This window comes from Petromyzon marinus, chromosome 68, assembly GCF_048934315.1.
Source record: "Petromyzon marinus isolate PM22_M1 ecotype Great Lakes invasive population chromosome 68, UKy_Petmar_22M1.pri1.0, whole genome shotgun sequence".
Classification (NCBI taxonomy): domain Eukaryota; kingdom Metazoa; phylum Chordata; class Hyperoartia; order Petromyzontiformes; family Petromyzontidae; genus Petromyzon; species Petromyzon marinus.
Window position 1 is genome coordinate 3,232,087 of NC_133734.1, and position 22,899 is coordinate 3,254,985.

Sequence of the window (22,899 nt, forward strand, 5' to 3'; positions counted from 1 at the left end):
CACACACACACAGACACACACACAGACACACACACAGACACACACAGACACACACACAGACACACACACACACAGACACACACACAGACACACACACAGACACACAGACACACACACACACACACAGACACACACACAGACACACAGACACACACACAGACACACACACAGACACACACACAGACACACACACAGACACACACACACATACACAGACACACACACAGACACACACACAGACACACACACACAGACACACACAGACACACACGCAGACACACACAGACACACACACAGACACACACACACAGACACACACACACACACAGACACACACACACAGACACACACACAGACACACACACACAGACACACACACACACACAGACACTCACACACACACACAGACACACACACAGACACACACACACAGACACACACAGACACACACACAGACACACACACAGACACACACACACACACAGACACACACACACACACAGACACACACACAGACACACACAGACAGACACTGTTGTCTTTGTGTACTCAGTGACTGTGCGTGGTGGCTATGGAGGAGGAGACCTCTCCCAGTACCACCACCACCACCACCCACTCTCACCTCGACCCATCGCTCACCCCTTCGGATGGGTCTTCAACCAGTAAGTGGGACACACTGGGTGAGTGGGTGGGTGAGTGGGTGAGTGGGTGGGTGGGTGAGTGGGTGGGTGGGTGGGTGAGTGGGTGAGTGGGTGGGTGGGTGTGTGAGTGAGTGGGTGGGTGGGTGCGTGAGTGGGTGGGTGCGTGAGTGGGTGGGTGGGTGGGTGAGTGGGTGGGTGGGTTAGTGGGTGGGTGGGTGAGTGGGTGGGTGCGTGAGTGGATGGGTGGGTGAGTGCGTGGGTGGGTGGGTGAGTGGGTGGGTGGGTGAGTGGGTGAGTGGGTGAGTGAGTGGGCGAGTGGCTGGGTAAGTGGGCGGGCGAATGGGTGGGTGGGCGAGCGAGTGGGTGGGCGAGCGAGTGGGTGGGTGGGTGGGCGAGCGAGTGGGTGGGTGGGCGGGCGAGCGAGCGAGTTGATGGGTGGGTGGGTGAGTGAGTGGATGGGTGAGTGGGTGGGCGAATGAGTGGGTGGGTGGGTGGGCGAATGGGTGGGCGGGCGGGTGGGTGAGCGGGTTGGTGGGTGAGCGGGTTGGTGGGTGAGCGGGTTGGTGGGTGAGCGGGTAGGTGGGTGAGCGGGTGGGTGGGTGGGTGAGTGGGTGGGTGGGTGGGTGAGCGGGTGGGTGGGTGGGTGAGCGGGTGGGTGGGTGGGTGAGCGGGTGGGTGGGTGGGTGAGCGGGTGGGTGGGTGGGTGAGCGGGTGGGTGGGTGGGTGAGCGGGTGGGTGGGTGGGTGAGCGGGTGGGTGGGTGGGTGAGCGGGTGGGTGGGTGGGTGAGCGGGTGGGTGGGCGGGCGGGCGAGTGAGTGGGTGGGTGACTGGGTTGGTGGGTGGGTGAGTGGGTGGGTGAGTGGGTTGGTGGGTGGGTGAGTGGGTGGGTGGGTGGGTGAGTGGGTGGGTGGGTGAGTGGGTGGATGGGTGGGTGAGGGGGTGGGTGGGTGAGTGGGTGGATGGGTGGGTGAGTGGGTGTATATCTTTACGTATATCTGTGTGTTTGTGTGAGTGTAGCTGTGTGTGAGTGGGTGTATTTATATCTGTGTGTGTCTGTGTGGGTGTGTACGCTAGTGTGTGTATATCTTTGTGTGTGTGTATATATCTGTGTGTGTCTGTGTGTATATCTGTGTGTTTCTTTGTGTATATCTGTGTGTGTGTCTGTGTGTGTATATCTGTGTGTATATCTGTGTGTGTGTCAGTGTGTATATCTGTGTGTGTGTGTGTCTGTATATGTCTGTGTGTGTGTCTGTGTGTATATCTGTGTGTGTCTGTGTGTATATCTGTGTGTGTGTGTGTCTGTGTGTATATCTCTCTATGTTTGTCTGTGTGTATATCTGTGTGTGTGTGTGTATATCTGTGTGTATATCTCTCTGTGTGTCTGTGTCTAGGCAGGGTCAGCCCCTCTACCCTCTGGGTGCCGCTGGTTTCCGCCACCCGTACCAAACGGCCATCGCCATCAACTCCATCAGCTCCCCGCTCGGACGGTGAGAACCCTCAAGCAGGGAAGCCTCACACAGCCCTCTGTGTGTCACTCATGCGGTGGTGGTGGTGGAGGTGGTGGTGGAGGTGGTGGTGGTGGTGGTGGTGGAGGTGGTGGAGGTGGTGGAGGTGGTGGTGGTGGAGGTGGTGGTGGTAGAGGTGGTGGTGGAGGTGGTGGAGGTGGTGGTGGTGGTGGTGGTGGAGGTGGTGGTGGTGGTGGTGGTAGAGGTGGTGGTGGAGGTGGTGGAGGTGGTGGTGGTGGAGGTGGTGGAGGTGGTGGTGGAGTGGCGGTGGAGGTGGAGGTGGTGGTGGTGGTGATGGTGGTGGAGGTGGAGGTGGAGTGGCGGTGGAGGTGGTGATGGTGGTGGAGGTGGAGGTGGAGTGGCGGTGGAGGTGGTGATGGTAGCGGTGGCGGTGGTAGCGGTGGTGGATGTGGTGGTGGTGGTGGTGGTAGCGGTGGTTGATGATCCGTATCCCCAGCACAGCAGAGTGGACTAATCCCCATCTGTCCCATCTCACTCCCCCCCCCACTCTCCCCCCCCCTACTCTCCCCCCCCCCACTCTCCCCCCCCCCCACTCTCCCCACTCTCCCCCCCCCCCCACTCTCCCCACTCTCCCCACTCTCCCCCCCCCCCCACTCTCCCCACTCTTCCCACTCTCCCCACTCTCCCCACTCTCCCCACTCTCCCCCCCCCCCCCCACTCTCCCCACTCTCCCCACTCTCCCCACTCTCCCCCCCCCCCACTCTCCCCCCCCCCCACTCTCCCCACTCTCCCCCCCCCCCACTCTCCCCACTCTCCCCACTCTCCCCACTCTCCCCACTCTCCCCACCACGCCAGTTACTCTCCGCAGCTGGTGCCTGCTGCTGCTGCTGTCACGACGCCCTCCACGCTGGCAAACCCTCGCACGGCCATCGTCACCGCAGCCAGCCGCTCGTGCGGGGACGGGCAGAGAGACAGAGACAGAGACACGTGGGACACGCAGAGAGACAGACGCAGACACCCACTCACTCACTCACCCACTCACTCAGACACCCACTCACTCACTCACTCACCCACTCAGACACCCACTCACTCACTCACCCACTCAGACACCCACTCACTTACTCACCCACTCACTCACTCACTCAGACACTCACCCACCCACCCACTCACCCACCCACCCACCCACTCACTCACTCACTCACCCACTCACTCACTCCATCACCCACCCACTCACTCACTCACCCACTCACTCACCCACCCACTCACCCACCCACCCACTCAGACACCCACTCACTCACTCACCCACCCACTCACTCACTCACCCACCCACCCACTCACTCACTCACTCACCCACTCACTCACTCCATCACCCACCCACTCACTCACTCACCCACTCACTCACCCACCCACTCACCCACCCACCCACTCACCCACCCACCCACTCACTCACCCACTCACCCACTCACTCACCCACCCACCCACCCACTCACTCACTCACCCACTCACCCACTCACTCACCCACTCACCCACTCACTCACCCACTCACCCACCCACTCACTCACTCACCCACTCATTCACTCCATCACCCACCCACTCACCCACCCACCCACCCACTCACTCACTCACCCACTCATTCACTCCATCACCCACCCACTCACTCACTCACCCACTCACTCACCCACCCACTCACCCACCCACCCACCCACTCACCCACCCACCCACTCACTCACCCACTCACCCACTCACTCACCCACCCACCCACCCACTCACTCACCCACTCACCCACTCACTCACCCACTCACCCACCCACTCACCCACCCACCCACTCACTCACCCACTCACTCACCCACTCACTCACTCACCCACTCACCCACCCACCCACTCACCCACCCACCCACTCACTCACCCACCCACTCACTCACTCACTCACCCACTCACCCACCCACTCACTCACCCACCCACTCACTCACCCACCCACTCCTTTTCTCCCCCTCCCCTCTCCCGCCCCACAGACGCACGATGGATCTGACGGCCTCCCATTCTGCCACTCCCTCCCGCGGTGGCGGTGGTGGTGGTGGCTGTGGTGGTGGTGTTGGTGGTGGTGTTGGTGGTGGTGGTAGCTGTGGCAGTGGTGGTGGCTGCGTTGGTGGTGACGGTGGTGGTGGTGGTGGTGTTGGTGGCTGTGGTGGTGGTGGTGGTGGTGGCTGTGTTGGTGGTGACGGTGGTAGTGGTGGTGGTGGCTGTGGTGGTGGTGGTGTTGGTGACGGTGTTGGTGGTGGTGTTGGTGGAGGTGACAGCCCACCCTCCCGTCACCTCCACCGCTCGGTCGCCATTGTCCCGCCTGGGGGTCCCCGCGGGAGGGATGGGGGCGAGGGGGCGCTTGGTAGGGGGCCGCCCCCCCCACAGGCCCCCCCACAGCGCCCCCCACAACAGCAGCCACCCCCCCACCAACGGTGCCACGTGAAGAAGCCGCTCAACGCCTTCATGCTGTACATGAAGGAGACGCGGGGGAGAGTCATCGCAGAGTGCACGCTGAAGGAGAGCGCCGCCATCAACCAGATCCTGGGGCGCAGGGTGGGTGGGCGGGTGGGTGGCAGGGTGGGTGGGTGGGTGAGTGGGTGGCAGGGTGGGTGGGTGGCAGGGTGGGTGGGTGAGTGGGTGGGTGGGTGGCAGGGTGGGTGGGTGAGTGGGTGAGTGGCAGGGTGGGTGGGTGGCAGGGTGGGTGGGTGGGTGGGTGGCAGGGTGGGTGGGTGGGTGGCAGGGTGGGTGGGTGGCAGGGTGGGTGGGTGAGTGGGTGACAGGGTGGGTGGGTGAGTGGTTGGCAGGGTGGGTGGGTGGGTGGGTGGCAGGGTGGGTGGGTGGGTGAGTGGGTGGGTGGGTGGGTGAGTGGGTGGGTGGGTGGCAGGGTGGGTGGGTGACAGGGTGGGTGGGTGAGTGGGTGGCAGGGTGGGTAGCAGGGTGGGTGGGTGGGTAAATTGGTGGATCAGTGAGTGAATGGTAAGTGGGTGGGTGGGTGGAAGGGTGGGTGGGTAAGTGAGTGGGTAAGTGAATGGGTAGATGGGTGGGTGGGTGAATGGGTAGATGGGTGGGTGGGTAAGTGAGTGGGTAGATGGGTGGGTAAGTGAATGGGTAGATGGGTGGGTGGGTAAGTGAGTGGGTAGATGGGTGGGTGGGTGGGTGGAAGGGTGGGTGGGTAAGTGAGTGGGTAAGTGAATGGGTAGATGGGTGGGTGGGTAAGTGAGTGGGTGGGTGGGTAGATGGGTGGGTAGATGGTAGTGAGGGAGGCGAGGGAGTCCACCGATTAGCACGGTCAGTTATGTATGGTGCATACGCACATACAGTGAGTGTGGTGTCTGCTGTACGGTGCTCATTAACAGCCACTTGCCCCTACAGCCTGCTGGAGGCTACATGGGGGATCTTTAATCTTTGTATCTGTGTGCATATCTCAGTGTGTATCTCTGTGTGCATCTGTGTGTGAGTGTGTATGTGTGTGTGTCTGTGTGTGTCTGTGTGTGAGTGTATGTCTGTGTGAGTGAGTGAGTGTGTGGGGAGCGATAGTGTAGCGGTTAGCGCTACGCTGCGCTATGAACCTGGCGACCCGGGTTCGATTCCCGCTCAACGGCCAACACCAGTGACGATTATCTGAACCGGTCCCGGACCTCCCCTAGGTCGACTCAGCCTTAAATGAGAAACCTGGTGCGGTGTGTAGTAAACATCGCCACTGGGGAGACAAAAGCGGTCGGGCGTGGTGCTGGCCACCCACCCCTTCGTGTACCGTTCCGGCCTTCATAGGTGCTCGCTAACAGCACTTGCCCCTACAGTCTGTTAAGGCTATATGGGGGATCTTTGTTTTTGTTGTCTGTACGTGTGTGTATCTGTATTTGTATGTGTGTGTGTGTCTGTGTGTGTGTACCTGTGTGTATGTATCTCTGTACATTGAGGGAAAAAAGCATTTGATCCCCTGCTGATTTTGTACGTTTGCCCACTGACAAAGAAATGATCAGTCTATAATTTTAATGGTAGGTTTATTTGAACAGTGAGAGACAGAATAACAACAACAAAATCCAGAAAAACGCATGTCAAAAATGTTATGAATTGATTTGCATTTTAATGAGGGAAATAAGTATTTGACCCCTCTGCAAAACATGACTTAGTACTTGGTGGCAAAACCCTTGTTGGCAATCACAGAGGTCAGACGTTTCTTGTAGTTGGCCACCAGGTTTGCACACATCTCAGGAGGGATTTTGTCCCACTCCTCTTTGCAGATCTTCTCCAAGTCATTAAGGTTTCGAGGCTGACGTTTGGCAACTCGAACCTTCAGCTCCCTCCACAGATTTTCTATGGGATTAAGGTCTGGAGACTGGCTAGGCCACTCCAGGACCTTAATGTGCTTCTTCTTGAGCCACTCCTTTGTTGCCTTAGCCGTGTGTTTTGGGTCATTATGCTGGAATACCCATCCACGACCCATTTTCAATGCCCTGGCTGAGGGAAGGAGGTTCTCACCCAAAATTTGATGGTACATGGCCCCGTCCATCGTCCCTTTGATGCGGTGAAGTTGTCCTGTCCCCTTAGCAGAAAAACACCCCCAAAGCATAATGTTTCCACCTCCATGTTTGACGGTGGGGATGGTGTTCTTGGGGTCATAGGCAGCATTCCTCCTCCTCCAAACACGGCGAGTTGAGTTGATGCCAAAGAGCTCCATTTTGGTCTCATCTGACCACAACACTTTCACCCAGTTGTCCTCTGAATCATTCAGATGTTCATTGGCAAACTTCAGACGGGCATGTATATGTGCTTTCTTGAGCAGGGGGACCTTGCGGGCGCTGCAGGATTTCAGTCCTTCACGGCGTAGTGTGTTACCAATTGTTTTCTTGGTGACTATGGTCCCAGCTGCCTTTAGATCATTGACAAGATCATCCCGTGTAGTTCTGGGCTGATTCCTCATCGTCCTCATGATCATTGTAACTCCACGAGGTGAGATCTTGCATGGAGCCCCAGGCCGAGGGAGATTGACAGTTCTTTTGTGTTTCTTCCATTTGCGAATAATCGCACCAACTGTTGTCACCTTCTCACCAAGCTGCTTGGCAATGGTCTTGTAGCCCATTCCAGCCTTGTGTAGGTCTACAATCTTGTCCCTGACATCCTTGGAGAGCTCTTTGGTCTTGGCCATGGTGGAGAGTTTGGAATCTGATTGATTGATTGCTTCCGTGGACAGGTGTCTTTTATACAGGTAACAAGCTGAGATGAGGAGCACTCCCTTTAAGAGTGTGCTCCTAATCTCAGCTCGTTACCTGTATAAAAGACACCTGGGAGCCAGAAATCTTTCTGAATGACAGGGGGTCAAATACTTACTTCCCTCATTAAAATGCAAATCAATTTATAACATTTTTGACATGCGTTTTTCTGGATTTTGTTGTTGTTATTCTGTCTCTCACTGTTCAAATAAACCTACCATTAAAATTATAGACTGATCATTTCTTTGTCAGTGGGCAAACGTACAAAATCAGCAGGGGATCAAATACTTTTTTCCCTCACTGTATGTGTATCTGTGTCTGTATGTATGTGTCTGTATGTGTGTCTGTATGTATCTGTGTGTGTGTCTGTGTGTGTATGTATCTGTATGTGTATCTGTGTCTGTGTGTATGTGTCTGTATGTGTGTCTGTATGTATCTGTGTGTGTGTCTGTGTGTATGTATGTATCTGTATGTGTATCTGTGTCTGTATGCATGTCTGTATGTGTGTCTGTATGTATCTCTGTGTTTGTGTGTGTATGTATGTATCTGTATGTGTATCTGTGTGTGTATGTATGTATCTGTATGTGTATCTGTGTCTGTGTGTATGTGTCTGTATGTGTGTCTGTATGTATCTCTGTGTGTGTGTCTGTATGTATGTGTGTGTGTCTGTATGTATGTGTGTGTGTCTGTGTGTATGTATCTATCTGTATGTGTATCTGTGTCTGTATGTATGTGTCTGTATATGTGTCTGTATGTATCTCTGTGTGTGTGTCTGTGTGTGTATGTATGTATCTGTATGTGTATCTGTGTCTGTATGTATCTCTGTGTGTGTCTGTATGTATCTATGTGTGTGTGTGTCTGTGTGTGTGTATGTATGTATCTGTTTGTGTATCTGTGTCTGTGTGTATGTGTCTGTATGTGTGTCTGTATGTATCTGTATGTGTGTCTGTATGTATCTCTGTGTGGTTGTGTGTGTATGTATGTATCTGTATGTGTATCTGTGTCTGTGTGTATGTGTCTGTATATGTGTCTGTATGTATCTGTGTGTGTGTGTCTGTGTGTATGTATGTATCTGTATGTGTATCTGTGTCTGTGTGTATGTGTCTGTATATGTGTCTGTATGTATCTGTGTGTCTGTGTATGTATGTATCTGTATGTGTATCTGTGTCTGTGTGTATGTGTCTGTGTGTGTCTGTATGTATCTGTATGTGTATCTGTGTCTGTGTGTATTTGTCTGTATGTGTGTCTGTATGCATCTGTGTGTGTGTCTGTATGTATCTCTGTGTGTGTGTCTGTGTGTGTATGTATGTATCTGTATGTGTATCTGTGTCTGTGTGTATGTGTCTGTGTGTGTGTCTGTATGTATCTCTGTGTGTGTGTATCTGTGTCTGTGTGTATGTGTCTGTATGTGTGTCTGTATGTATCTCTCTGTGTGTGTATGTATCTGTGTGTGTGTGTCTGTGTGTGTATGTATGTGTCTGTATGTGTGTCTGTATTATCTCTGTGTGTGTATGTATGTATCTGTATGTGTATCTGTGTCTGTGTATGTATCTGTGTGTGTGTATGTATGTGTCTGTATGTGTGTCTGTATGTGTCTGTATGTGTGTCTGTATGTATCTCTGTGTGTGTGTATGTGTCTGTCTGTGTGTCTGTATGTATCTCTGTGTGTGTCTGTATGTATCTGTGTGTGTGTGTGTGTCTGTATGTATCTCTGTGTGTGTGTATGTGTCTGTCTGTGTGTCTGTATGTATCTGTGTGTGTGTCTGTATGTATCTGTGTGTCTGTATGTATGTGTCTGTATGTATCTCTGTGTGTGTGTCTGTGTGTGTATGTGTGTCTGTGTATCTGTGTCTGTGTGTCTGTATGTATCTGTGTGTGTGTGTCTTTGTGTGTATGTATCTATCTGTATGTGTATCTGTGTCTGTGTGTATGTGTCTGTATGTGTGTGTATGTATCTGTGTGTGTGTCTGTGTGTGTATGTATGTATCTGTGTCTGTGTGTATGTGTGTATGTATCTGTATGTATCTGTGTGTATGTATCTGTTTGTATCTCTGTGTGTATGTATGTATCTGTATGTATCTCTGTGTGTGTGTCTGTATGTATCTGTGTGTATGTGTCTGTATGTGTGTCTGTATGTATGTGTGTGTGTGTCTGTGTGTGTATGTATCTATCTGTATGTGTATCTGTGTCTGTGTGTATGTGTCTGTATGTGTGTGTGTATGTATCTGTGTGTGTGTCTGTGTGTGTATGTATGTATCTGTGTCTGTGTGTATGTGTGTCTGTGTGTATGTATCTGTATGTATCTGTGTCTATGTATCTGTATGTATCTCTGTGTGTCTGTGTTGCAGTGGCACGCTCTGACACGTGAGCAGCAGGCCCGCTACTACGAGCTTGCACGCAAGGAGAGGCAGCTACACATGCAGCTGTACCCCGGCTGGTCCGCACGGGACAACTACGTAACGCACGCACGCACACACACACACGTAGATACACACACACACACACATAGACACACACACACACATAGACACACACACGTAGACACACACACACACGTAGACACACACACACACGTGGATACACACACACACGTAGATACACACACACACACATAGACACACACACGTAGATACACACACACACGTGGATATACACACACACGTAGATACACACACACACACGTAGATACACGCACACACACACACGTAGATACACACACACGTAGATACACACACACACACAGACACACACACACGTAGATACACACACACACGTAGATACACGCACACACACACACACGTAGATACACACACACACGTAGATACACACACACACGTAGATACACACACACACGTAGATACACGCACACACACACACGTAGATACACACACACACGTGGATACACACACACACGTAGATACACACACGTAGATACACACACACACGTAGATACACACACACACGTAGATACACGCACACACACACACGTAGATACACGCGCACACACACACGTAGATTCACGCACACACACACACACGTAGGTACACACACACGTAGATACACACACGTAGATACACACACACGTAGATACACACACACACACACACGTAGACACACACACGCACACACACACACGTAGATACACACACACACACACACGTAGATACACACACACACGTAGATACACACACACACACGTAGCTACACACACACACGTAGATACACACACACGTAGATACACACACACACGTAGATACACACACACAGATACACACACACACGTAGATACACGCACACACACGTAGATACACGCACACACACACACACACGTAGATACACACACACACACGTAGACACACACACGTAGATACACGCACACACACACACACACGTAGATGCACACACACACACGTAGACACACACACACGTAGAGACACGCACACACACACACACACACGTAGATACACACACACACGTAGATACACACACACACACGTAGATACACACACACGTAGCTACACACACACACGTAGATACACACACACACGCACACGTAGACACACACACACGTAGACACACACACGTAGATACACGCACACACACACGTAGACACACACACACACACGTTGCTACACACACACGTAGCTACATACACACACACGTAGATACACGCACACACACGCACACGTAGATACACACACACACGTAGCTACACACACACACGTATATACACACACACACGTAGATACACACACACACGTAGCTACACATACACACATGTAGATACACACACACACGTAGATACACACACACACGTAGATACACACACACACGTAGATATACACACACACGTAGATATACACACACTCATACCTAGACACATACGTAGATACACACACACAACAACAATAACAACCGCCATTCGCCACATTCGCCACACTCACAGTGACACAGTTACACACACACAGTGACACACACACACAGTGACACACACACAGTGACACCCACACACAGTGACACACCCACAAACAGTGACACACACACACGCACACACAGTGACACACAACAACAACAACCGCCATTCTCCACTAAGTGGCGGTGACGTCACCACGACGCTTGTGCCAGGCCATGTGCACCTTGAGGCCACGTGAAGTGTCGAACGCCCGCTGGCAGGAGGTCACGGGGCAGACCCAGGTGCCACAGGTTGATTGACTGAGATGACTGGCTGATGCACCACCTGTGCCCCCTTCTGTGCCAACCCGGCGCTCCACTCGTTGTTGTGAGCGTCACTCCTCTGCCCTCTGTTGTTTTTGGAGGGCGACTGCCTCCAACTGCCCAGTAGCGTCCTTCACGAGCCTCCTCCACAGAGGCCGATCTTAACACTGCTGGTACCAGTCATCGGCAAGTCCACTCAGCTCCACGTCCTCCTGTACCACATCACTCCATCTCTTCTCTAACCCGTGCCGTGCCCGTTTAGCCCCCTCGATCCAGCCAAACAAAAGCTGTTTCGGCATGCGGTGGCTGGGCATGAGGGCTACATGACCCAGCCATCGCAACCTTCCCCGCCGGAGGAGCTCACCGATGGGACCTTGCCCAGATCTTTCAAGGATTTGTGAGCTCCTCACACAATCCAGTCTGGTTAAACCCAGGATGGATCGTAGGCAGGCCAGCCTAAATGTTTCCAACCGGCGAAGATGTTCCATTTAGGGGGTCTACGTTTCACAAGCGTAGAGAAGGGAGGGAATGACCGTGGCCGAGAAGTCCTGAAGCTTAGTGCGGAGCGACAGACCAGGTAGCTTCCACGCAGCGTTACGCAAACGATGAAAATATATTGCCGCTCGACTGTTGTTAAACCGGAGCCCACCCACCCACTCACCCACCGACCCACTTACCCACCCACTCACCCACCCACCCACTCACCCACCCACCCACTCACCCACTCATTCACTCATCCACTTACCCACTCACCTACCCACCCACCCACTCACTCACCCACCCACTCACCCACCCACCCACTTACCCACTCACCCACCCACCCACTCACCCACCCACTCACCCACTCATCCACCCACTCACTCACCCACCCACCCACCCACTCACCCACCCACTCACCCACCCACTCACCCACCCACTCATCCACCCACCCACTCACCCACCCACTCACCCACCCACTCACCCACCCACTGTACGACTGTATAAATATTCTGACTCTCTCTTTCTCTCTCTGCACATCCCAGGGGAAGCGGAAAAAAAGGAAAAGGGAGCGGCAGCACGGAGAGATAGCGGGTAAGCAGGGCAGCCTCTCGGTCTGTGGGAGTCTCAGAGATTAACACTGAACCCTGTGGGAGTCTCAGTGATTAACACTGAACCCTGTGGGAATCTCAGTGATTAACACTGAACCCTATGGGAGTCTCAGTGATTAACACTGAACCCTGTGGGAGTCTCAGTGATTAACACTGAACCCTGTGGGAGTCTCAGTGATTAACACTGAACCCTGTGGGAGTCTCAGTGATTAACACTGAACCCTGTGGGAGTCTCAGTGATTAACACTGAACCCTGTGGGAGTCTCAGTGATTAACACTGAACCCTGTGGGAGTCTCTGTGATTAACACTGAACCCTATGGGAGTCTCACTGATTAACACTGAACCCTATGGGAGTCTCAGTAATTAACACTGCACCCTGTGGGAGTCTCAGTCATTAACACTGAGCCCTGTGGGAGTCTCAATGATTAACACTGAACCCTATGGGAGTCTCAGTAATTAACACTGCACCCTGTGGGAGTCTCAGTCATTAACACTGGACCCTGTGGGAGTCTCACTGATTAACACTGAACCCTGTGGGAGTCTCAGAGATTAACACTGAACCCTGTGGGAGTCTCCGTGATTAACACTGAGCCCTGTGGGAGTCTCAATGATTAACACTGAACCCTATGGGAGTCTCTGTGATTAATATTGAACCCTGTGGGAGTCTCAGTGATTAACACTGAACCCTGTAGGAGTCTCAGTGATTAACACTGAACCCTGTGGGAGTCTCAGTGATTAACACTGAACCCTGTGGGAGTCTCAGAGATTAACACTGAACCCTGTGGGAGTCTCAGTGATTAACACTGAACCCTATGGGAGTCTCACTGATTAACACTGAACCCTGTGGGAGTCTCAGTGATTAACACTGAACCCTGTGGGAGTCTCAGTGATTAACACTGAACCCTATGGGAGTCTCTGTGATTAATATTGAACCCTGTGGGAGTCTCAGTGATTAACACTGAACCCTGTGGGAGTCTCAGTGATTAACACTGAACCCTGTGGGGGTATCCGTGATTAACACTGAACCCTGTGTGAGTCTCAGTGATTAACACTGAACCCTGTGGGAGTCTCAGAGATTAACACTGAACCCTGTGGGAGTCTCAGTGATTAACACTAAGCCCTGTGAGAGTCTCACTGGCTAATACTGAACCCTGTGGGAGTCTCACTGATTATCACTGAACCCTGTGGGAGTCTTAGTGATTAACACTGAACCCTATGGGAGTCTCAGTAATTAACACCGAGCCCTATGGGAGTCTCAGTGATTAACACTGAACCCTGTGGGAGTCTCAGTGATTAACACCGAGCCCTATGGAAGTCTCAGTGATTAACACTGAACCCTGTGGGAGTCTCAGTGATTAACACTGAACCCTGTGGGAGTCTCAGAGATTAACACTGAACCCTGTGGGAGTCTCAGTGATTAACACTGAACCCTATGGGAGTCTCACTGATTAACACTGAACCCTGTGGGAGTCTCAGTGATTAACACTGAACCCTGTGGGAGTCTCAGTGATTAACACTGAACCCTATGGGAGTCTCTGTGATTAATATTGAACCCTGTGGGAGTCTCAGTGATTAACACTGAACCCTGTGGGAGTCTCAGTGATTAACAGTGAACCCTGTGGGAGTATCCGTGATTAACACTGAACCCTGTGTGAGTCTCAGTGATCAACACTGAACCCTGTGGGAGTCTCAGTGATTAACACTGAACCCTGTGGGAGTCTCACTGATTAACACAACCCTATGGGAGTCTCTGTGATTAACACTGAACCCTATGGGAGTCTCAGTGATTAACACTGAACCCTGTGAGAGTCTCAGTGATTAACACTGAACCCTGTGGGAGTCTCAGTGATTAACTCTGAACCCTGTGGGAGTCTCAGTGATTAACAGTGGACCCTATGGGAGTCTCAGTGATTAACACTGAACCCTGTGGGAGTCTCAGTGATTAACACTGAACCCTGTGGGAGTCTCAGTGATTAACACTGAACCCTGTGGGAGTTTCAGTGATTAACACTGAACCCTGTGGGAGTCTCAGTGATTAACACTGAACCCTGTGGGAGTGTCAGTGATTAACACTGAACCCTGTGGGAGTCTCAGTGATTAATAACACTGAACCCTGTGGAAGTCTCAGTGATTAACACTGAACCCTGTGGGAGTCGCACTGATTAACACTGCACCCTATGGGAGTCTCAGTCAGTAACACTGAGCCCTGTGGGAGTCTCAGTGATTAACTCTGAACCCTGTGGGAGTCTCAGTGATTAACACTGAACCCTATGGGAGTCTCAGTTATTAACACTGAACCCTATGGGGAGTCTCAGTGATTAACACTGAACGCTATGGGAGTCTCATTGATTAACACTGAACCCTGTGGGAGTCTCAGTGATTAACACTGAACCCTGTTTGAGTCTCAGTGATTAACACTGAACCCTGTGGGAGTCTCATTGATTAACACTGATCCCTGTGGGAGTCTCAGTGATTAACACTGAGCCCTGTGGGAGTCTCAGAGATTAACACTGAACCCTGTGGGAGTCTCAGAGATTAACACTGAACCCTGTGGGAGTCTCAGTGATTAACACTGAACCCTGTGGGAGTCTCAATGATTAACACTGAACCCTGTGGGAGTCTCAGTGATTAACACAGAACCCTATGGGAGTCTCAGTGATTAACACTGAACCCTGTGGGAGTCTCAGTGATTAACTCTGAACCCTGTGGGAGTCTCAGTGATTAACACTGAACCCTATGGGAGTCTCAGTTATTAACACTGAACCCTATGGGAGTCTCAGTGATTAACACTGAACCCTATGGGAGTCTCAGTGATTAACACTGAACCCTGTGGGAGTCTCAGTGATTAACACTGAACACTGTGGGAGTCTCAGTGATTAACACTGAGCCCTGTGGGAGTCTCAGTGATTAACACTGAACCCTATGGGAGTCTCAGTGATTAACACTGCACCCTGTGAGAGTCTCAGTGATTAACAATGAACCCTGTGGGAGTTTCAGTGATTAACACTGAACCCTGTGGGAGTCTCAGTGATTAACACTGAACCCTGTGGGAGTGTCAGTGATTAACACTGAACCCTGTGGGAGTCTCAGTGATTAACACTGAACCCTGTGGGAGTCTCAGTGATGAACACTGAACCCTGTGGGAGTCTCACTGATTAACACTGCACCCTATGGGAGTCTCAGTCAGTAACACTGAGCCCTGTGGGAGTCTCAGTGATTAACTCTGAACCCTGTGGGAGTCTCAGTGATTAACACTGAACCCTATGGGAGTCTCAGTGATTAACACTGAACCCTGTTTGAGTCTCAGTGATTAACTCTGAACCCTGTGGGAGTCTCATTGATTAACACTGATCCCTGTGGGAGTCTCAGTGATTAACACTGAGCCCTGTGGGAGTCTCAGAGATTAACACTGAACCCTGTGGGAGTCTCAGAGATTAACACTGAACCCTGTGGGAGTCTCAGTGATTAACACTGAACCCTGTGGGAGTCTCAATGATTAACACTGAACCCTGTGGGAGTCTCAGTGATTAACACAGAACCCTATGGGAGTCTCAGTGATTAACACTGAACCCTGTGGGAGTCTCAGTGATTAACTCTGAACCCTGTGGGAGTCTCAGTGATTAACACTGAACCCTATGTGAGTCTCAGTTATTAACACTGAACCCTATGGGAGTCTCAGTGATTAACACTGAACCCTATGGGAGTCTCAGTGATTAACACTGAACCCTGTGGGAGTCTCAGTGATTAACACTGAACCCTGTGGGAGTCTCAGTGATTAACACTGAGCCCTGTGGGAGTCTCAGTGATTAACACTGAACCCTATGGGAGTCTCAGTGATTAACACTGCACCCTGTGAGAGTCTCAGTGATTAACAATGAACCCTGTGGGAGTTTCAGTGATTAACACTGAACCCTGTGGGAGTCTCAGTGATTAACACTGAACCCTGTGGGAGTGTCAGTGATTAACACTGAACCCTGTGGGAGTCTCAGTGATTAACACTGAACCCTGTGGGAGTCTCAGTGATGAACACTGAACCCTGTGGGAGTCTCACTGATTAACACTGCACCCTATGGGAGTCTCAGTCAGTAACACTGAGCCCTGTGGGAGTCTCAGTGATTAACTCTGAACCCTGTGGGAGTCTCAGTGATTAACACTGAACCCTATGGGAGTCTCAGTTATTAACACTGAACGCTATGGGAGTCTCAGTGATTAACACTGAATGCTATGGGAGTCTCATTGATTAACACTGAACCCTGTGCGAGTCTCAGTGATTAACACTGAACCCTGTTTGAGTCTCAGTGATTAACACTGAACCCTGTGGGAGTCTCATTGATTAACACTGAACCCTGTGGGAGTCTCAGTGATTAACACTGAGCCCTGTGAGAGTCTCAGTGATTAACAATGAACCCTGTGGGAGTTTCAGTGATTAACACTGAACCCTGTGGGAGTCTCAGTGATTAACACTGAACCCTGTGGGAGTGTCAGTGATTAACACTGAACCCTGTGGGAGTCTCAGTGATTAACACTGAACCCTGTGGGAGTCTCAGTGATGAACACTGAACCCTGTGGGAGTCTCACTGATTAACACTGCACCCTATGGGAGTCTCAGTCAGTAACACTGAGCCCTGTGGGAGTCTCAGTGATTAACTCTGAACCCTGTGGGAGTCTCAGTGATTAACACTGAACCCTATGGGAGTCTCAGTGATTAACACTGAACCCTGTTTGAGTCTCAGTGATTAACTCTGAACCCTGTGGGAGTCTCATTGATTAACACTGATCCCTGTGGGAGTCTCAGTGATTAACACTGAGCCCTGTGGGAGTCTCAGAGATTAACACTGAACCCTGTGGGAGTCTCAGAGATTAACACTGAACCCTGTGGGAGTCTCAGTGATTAACACTGAACCCTGTGGGAGTCTCAATGATTAACACTGAACCCTGTGGGAGTCTCAGTGATTAACACAGAACCCTATGGGAATCTCAGTGATTAACACTGAACCCTGTGGGAGTCTCAGTGATTAACTCTGAACCCTGTGGGAGTCTCAGTGATTAACACTGAACCCTATGGGAGTCTCAGTTATTAACACTGAACCCTATGGGAGTCTCAGTGATTAACACTGAACCCTATGGGAGTCTCAGTGATTAACACTGAACCCTGTGGGAGTCTCAGTGATTAACACTGAACCCTGTGGGAGTCTCAGTGATTAACACTGAGCCCTGTGGGAGTCTCAGTGATTAACACTGAACCCTATGGGAGTCTCAGTGATTAACACTGCACCCTGTGAGAGTCTCAGTGATTAACACTGAACCCTGTGGGAGTCTCAGTGATTAACAGTGAACCCTGTGGGAGTATCCGTGATTAACACTGAACCCTGTGTGAGTCTCAGTGATCAACACTGAACCCTGTGGGAGTCTCAGTGATTAACACTGAACCCTGTGGGAGTCTCACTGATTAACACAACCCTATGGGAGTCTCTGTGATTAACACTGAACCCTATGGGAGTCTCAGTGATTAACACTGAACCCTGTGAGAGTCTCAGTGATTAACACTGAACCCTGTGGGAGTCTCAGTGATTAACTCTGAACCCTGTGGGAGTCTCAGTGATTAACAGTGGACCCTATGGGAGTCTCAGTGATTAACACTGAACCCTGTGGGAGTCTCAGTGATTAACACTGAACCCTGTGGGAGTCTCAGTGATTAACACTGAACCCTGTGGGAGTTTCAGTGATTAACACTGAACCCTGTGGGAGTCTCAGTGATTAACACTGAACCCTGTGGGAGTGTCAGTGATTAACACTGAACCCTGTGGGAGTCTCAGTGATTAATAACACTGAACCCTGTGGAAGTCTCAGTGATTAACACTGAACCCTGTGGGAGTCGCACTGATTAACACTGCACCCTATGGGAGTCTCAGTCAGTAACACTGAGCCCTGTGGGAGTCTCAGTGATTAACTCTGAACCCTGTGGGAGTCTCAGTGATTAACACTGAACCCTATGGGAGTCTCAGTTATTAACACTGAACCCTATGGGGAGTCTCAGTGATTAACACTGAACGCTATGGGAGTCTCATTGATTAACACTGAACCCTGTGGGAGTCTCAGTGATTAACACTGAACCCTGTTTGAGTCTCAGTGATTAACACTGAACCCTGTGGGAGTCTCATTGATTAACACTGATCCCTGTGGGAGTCTCAGTGATTAACACTGAGCCCTGTGGGAGTCTCAGAGATTAACACTGAACCCTGTGGGAGTCTCAGAGATTAACACTGAACCCTGTGGGAGTCTCAGTGATTAACACTGAACCCTGTGGGAGTCTCAATGATTAACACTGAACCCTGTGGGAGTCTCAGTGATTAACACAGAACCCTATGGGAGTCTCAGTGATTAACACTGAACCCTGTGGGAGTCTCAGTGATTAACTCTGAACCCTGTGGGAGTCTCAGTGATTAACACTGAACCCTATGGGAGTCTCAGTTATTAACACTGAACCCTATGGGAGTCTCAGTGATTAACACTGAACCCTATGGGAGTCTCAGTGATTAACACTGAACCCTGTGGGAGTCTCAGTGATTAACACTGAACACTGTGGGAGTCTCAGTGATTAACACTGAGCCCTGTGGGAGTCTCAGTGATTAACACTGAACCCTATGGGAGTCTCAGTGATTAACACTGCACCCTGTGAGAGTCTCAGTGATTAACAATGAACCCTGTGGGAGTTTCAGTGATTAACACTGAACCCTGTGGGAGTCTCAGTGATTAACACTGAACCCTGTGGGAGTGTCAGTGATTAACACTGAACCCTGTGGGAGTCTCAGTGATTAACACTGAACCCTGTGGGAGTCTCAGTGATGAACACTGAACCCTGTGGGAGTCTCACTGATTAACACTGCACCCTATGGGAGTCTCAGTCAGTAACACTGAGCCCTGTGGGAGTCTCAGTGATTAACTCTGAACCCTGTGGGAGTCTCAGTGATTAACACTGAACCCTATGGGAGTCTCAGTGATTAACACTGAACCCTGTTTGAGTCTCAGTGATTAACTCTGAACCCTGTGGGAGTCTCATTGATTAACACTGATCCCTGTGGGAGTCTCAGTGATTAACACTAAGCCCTGTGGGAGTCTCAGAGATTAACACTGAACCCTGTGGGAGTCTCAGAGATTAACACTGAACCCTGTGGGAGTCTCAGTGATTAACACTGAACCCTGTGGGAGTCTCAATGATTAACACTGAACCCTGTGGGAGTCTCAGTGATTAACACAGAACCCTATGGGAGTCTCAGTGATTAACACTGAACCCTGTGGGAGTCTCAGTGATTAACTCTGAACCCTGTGGGAGTCTCAGTGATTAACACTGAACCCTATGGGAGTCTCAGTTATTAACACTGAACCCTATGGGAGTCTCAGTGATTAACACTGAACCCTATGGGAGTCTCAGTGATTAACACTGAACCCTGTGGGAGTCTCAGTGATTAACACTGAACCCTGTGGGAGTCTCAGTGATTAACACTGAGCCCTGTGGGAGTCTCAGTGATTAACACTGAACCCTATGGGAGTCTCAGTGATTAACACTGCACCCTGTGAGAGTCTCAGTGATTAACAATGAACCCTGTGGGAGTTTCAGTGATTAACACTGAACCCTGTGGGAGTCTCAGTGATTAACACTGAACCCTGTGGGAGTGTCAGTGATTAACACTGAACCCTGTGGGAGTCTCAGTGATTAACACTGAACCCTGTGGGAGTCTCAGTGATGAACACTGAACCCTGTGGGAGTCTCACTGATTAACACTGCACCCTATGGGAGTCTCAGTCAGTAACACTGAGCCCTGTGGGAGTCTCAGTGATTAACTCTGAACCCTGTGGGAGTCTCAGTGATTAACACTGAACCCTATGGGAGTCTCAGTTATTAACACTGAACGCTATGGGAGTCTCAGTGATTAACACTGAACCCTGTTTGAGTCTCAGTGATTAACACTGAACCCTGTGGGAGTCTCATTGATTAACACTGAACCCTGTGGGAGTCTCAGTGATTAACACTGAGCCCTGTGAGAGTCTCAGTGATTAACAATGAACCCTGTGGGAGTTTCAGTGATTAACACTGAACCCTGTGGGAGTCTCAGTGATTAACACTGAACCCTGTGGGAGTGTCAGTGATTAACACTGAACCCTGTGGGAGTCTCAGTGATTAACACTGAACCCTGTGGGAGTCTCAGTGATGAACACTGAACCCTGTGGGAGTCTCACTGATTAACACTGCACCCTATGGGAGTCTCAGTCAGTAACACTGAGCCCTGTGGGAGTCTCAGTGATTAACTCTGAACCCTGTGGGAGTCTCAGTGATTAACACTGAACCCTATGGGAGTCTCAGTGATTAACACTGAACCCTGTTTGAGTCTCAGTGATTAACTCTGAACCCTGTGGGAGTCTCATTGATTAACACTGATCCCTGTGGGAGTCTCAGTGATTAACACTGAGCCCTGTGGGAGTCTCAGAGATTAACACTGAACCCTGTGGGAGTCTCAGAGATTAACACTGAACCCTGTGGGAGTCTCAGTGATTAACACTGAACCCTGTGGGAGTCTCAATGATTAACACTGAACCCTGTGGGAGTCTCAGTGATTAACACAGAACCCTATGGGAGTCTCAGTGATTAACACTGAACCCTGTGGGAGTCTCAGTGATTAACTCTGAACCCTGTGGGAGTCTCAGTGATTAACACTGAACCCTATGGGAGTCTCAGTTATTAACACTGAACCCTATGGGAGTCTCAGTGATTAACACTGAACCCTATGGGAGTCTCAGTGATTAACACTGAACCCTGTGGGAGTCTCAGTGATTAACACTGAACCCTGTGGGAGTCTCAGTGATTAACACTGAGCCCTGTGGGAGTCTCAGTGATTAACACTGAACCCTATGGGAGTCTCAGTGATTAACACTGCACCCTGTGAGAGTCTCAGTGATTAACAATGAACCCTGTGGGAGTTTCAGTGATTAACACTGAACCCTGTGGGAGTCTCAGTGATTAACACTGAACCCTGTGGGAGTGTCAGTGATTAACACTGAACCCTGTGGGAGTCTCAGTGATTAACACTGAACCCTGTGGGAGTCTCAGTGATGAACACTGAACCCTGTGGGAGTCTCACTGATTAACACTGCACCCTATGGGAGTCTCAGTCAGTAACACTGAGCCCTGTGGGAGTCTCAGTGATTAACTCTGAACCCTGTGGGAGTCTCAGTGATTAACACTGAACCCTATGGGAGTCTCAGTTATTAACACTGAACGCTATGGGAGTCTCAGTGATTAACACTGAATGCTATGGGAGTCTCATTGATTAACACTGAACCCTGTGCGAGTCTCAGTGATTAACACTGAACCCTGTTTGAGTCTCAGTGATTAACACTGAACCCTGTGGGAGTCTCATTGATTAACACTGAACCCTGTGGGAGTCTCAGTGATTAACACTGAGCCCTGTGGGAGTCTCAGAGATTAACACTGAACCCTGTGGGAGTCTCAGAGATTAACACTGAACCCTGTGGGAGTCTCAATGATTAACATTGAACCCTATGGGAGTCTCAATGATTAACACTGAACCCTGTGGGAGTCTCAATGATTAACACTGAACCCTGTGGGAGTCTCAGTGATTAACACTGAACCCTGTGGGAGTCTCAGTGATTAACACTGAACCCTGTGGGAGTCTCAGTGATTAACACTGCACCCTATGGGAGTCTCAGTGATTAACACTGAGCCCTGTGGGAGTCTCAGAGATTAACACTGAACCCTGTGGGAGTCTCAGTGATTAACACTGAACCCTGTGGGAGTCTCAGTGATTAACACTGAACCCTGTGGGAGTCTCAGTAATTAATACTGAACCCTGTCGGAGTCTCAGTGATTAACACTGAACCCTATGGGAGTCTCAGTGATTAACACTGAACCCTGTGGGAGTCTCAGTGATTAACACTGAACCCTGTGGGAGTCTCAGTGATTAACATTGAACTCTGTGGGAGTCTCAGTGATTAACACTGAACCCTGTGGGAGTGTCAGTGATTAACACTGAACCCTATCGGAGTCTCAATGATTAACACGGAACCCTGTGGGAGTCTCAATGATTAACACTGAACCCTGTGGGATTCTCAGTGATTAACACTGAACCCTGTGGGAGTCTCACTGATTATCACTGAACCCTGTGGGAGTCTTAGTGATTAACACTGAACCCTGTGGGAGTCTCAGTGATTAACACTGAACCCTGTGGGAGTCTCAGT

General features: G+C 50.7%; 1 protein-coding gene across 2 annotated transcripts in view; it reads left to right on the forward strand.

The window, feature by feature from the left end:
* Nucleotides 1-22,899, forward strand: part of LOC116956914 (uncharacterized) — a 114,254-nt gene that overhangs the window by 70,298 nt on the left and 21,057 nt on the right. For both annotated transcript variants that reach the window (XM_076054761.1, XM_076054760.1), the window contains exons 10-15: nucleotides 554-662; nucleotides 2,033-2,128; nucleotides 2,963-3,094; nucleotides 4,120-4,681; nucleotides 9,690-9,797; nucleotides 12,579-12,627. In XM_076054761.1, coding sequence (XP_075910876.1) covers nucleotides 554-662; nucleotides 2,033-2,128; nucleotides 2,963-3,094; nucleotides 4,120-4,681; nucleotides 9,690-9,797; nucleotides 12,579-12,627 — 1,056 coding nt within the window. The remainder of the gene's footprint in view (nucleotides 1-553; nucleotides 663-2,032; nucleotides 2,129-2,962; nucleotides 3,095-4,119; nucleotides 4,682-9,689; nucleotides 9,798-12,578; nucleotides 12,628-22,899) is intronic.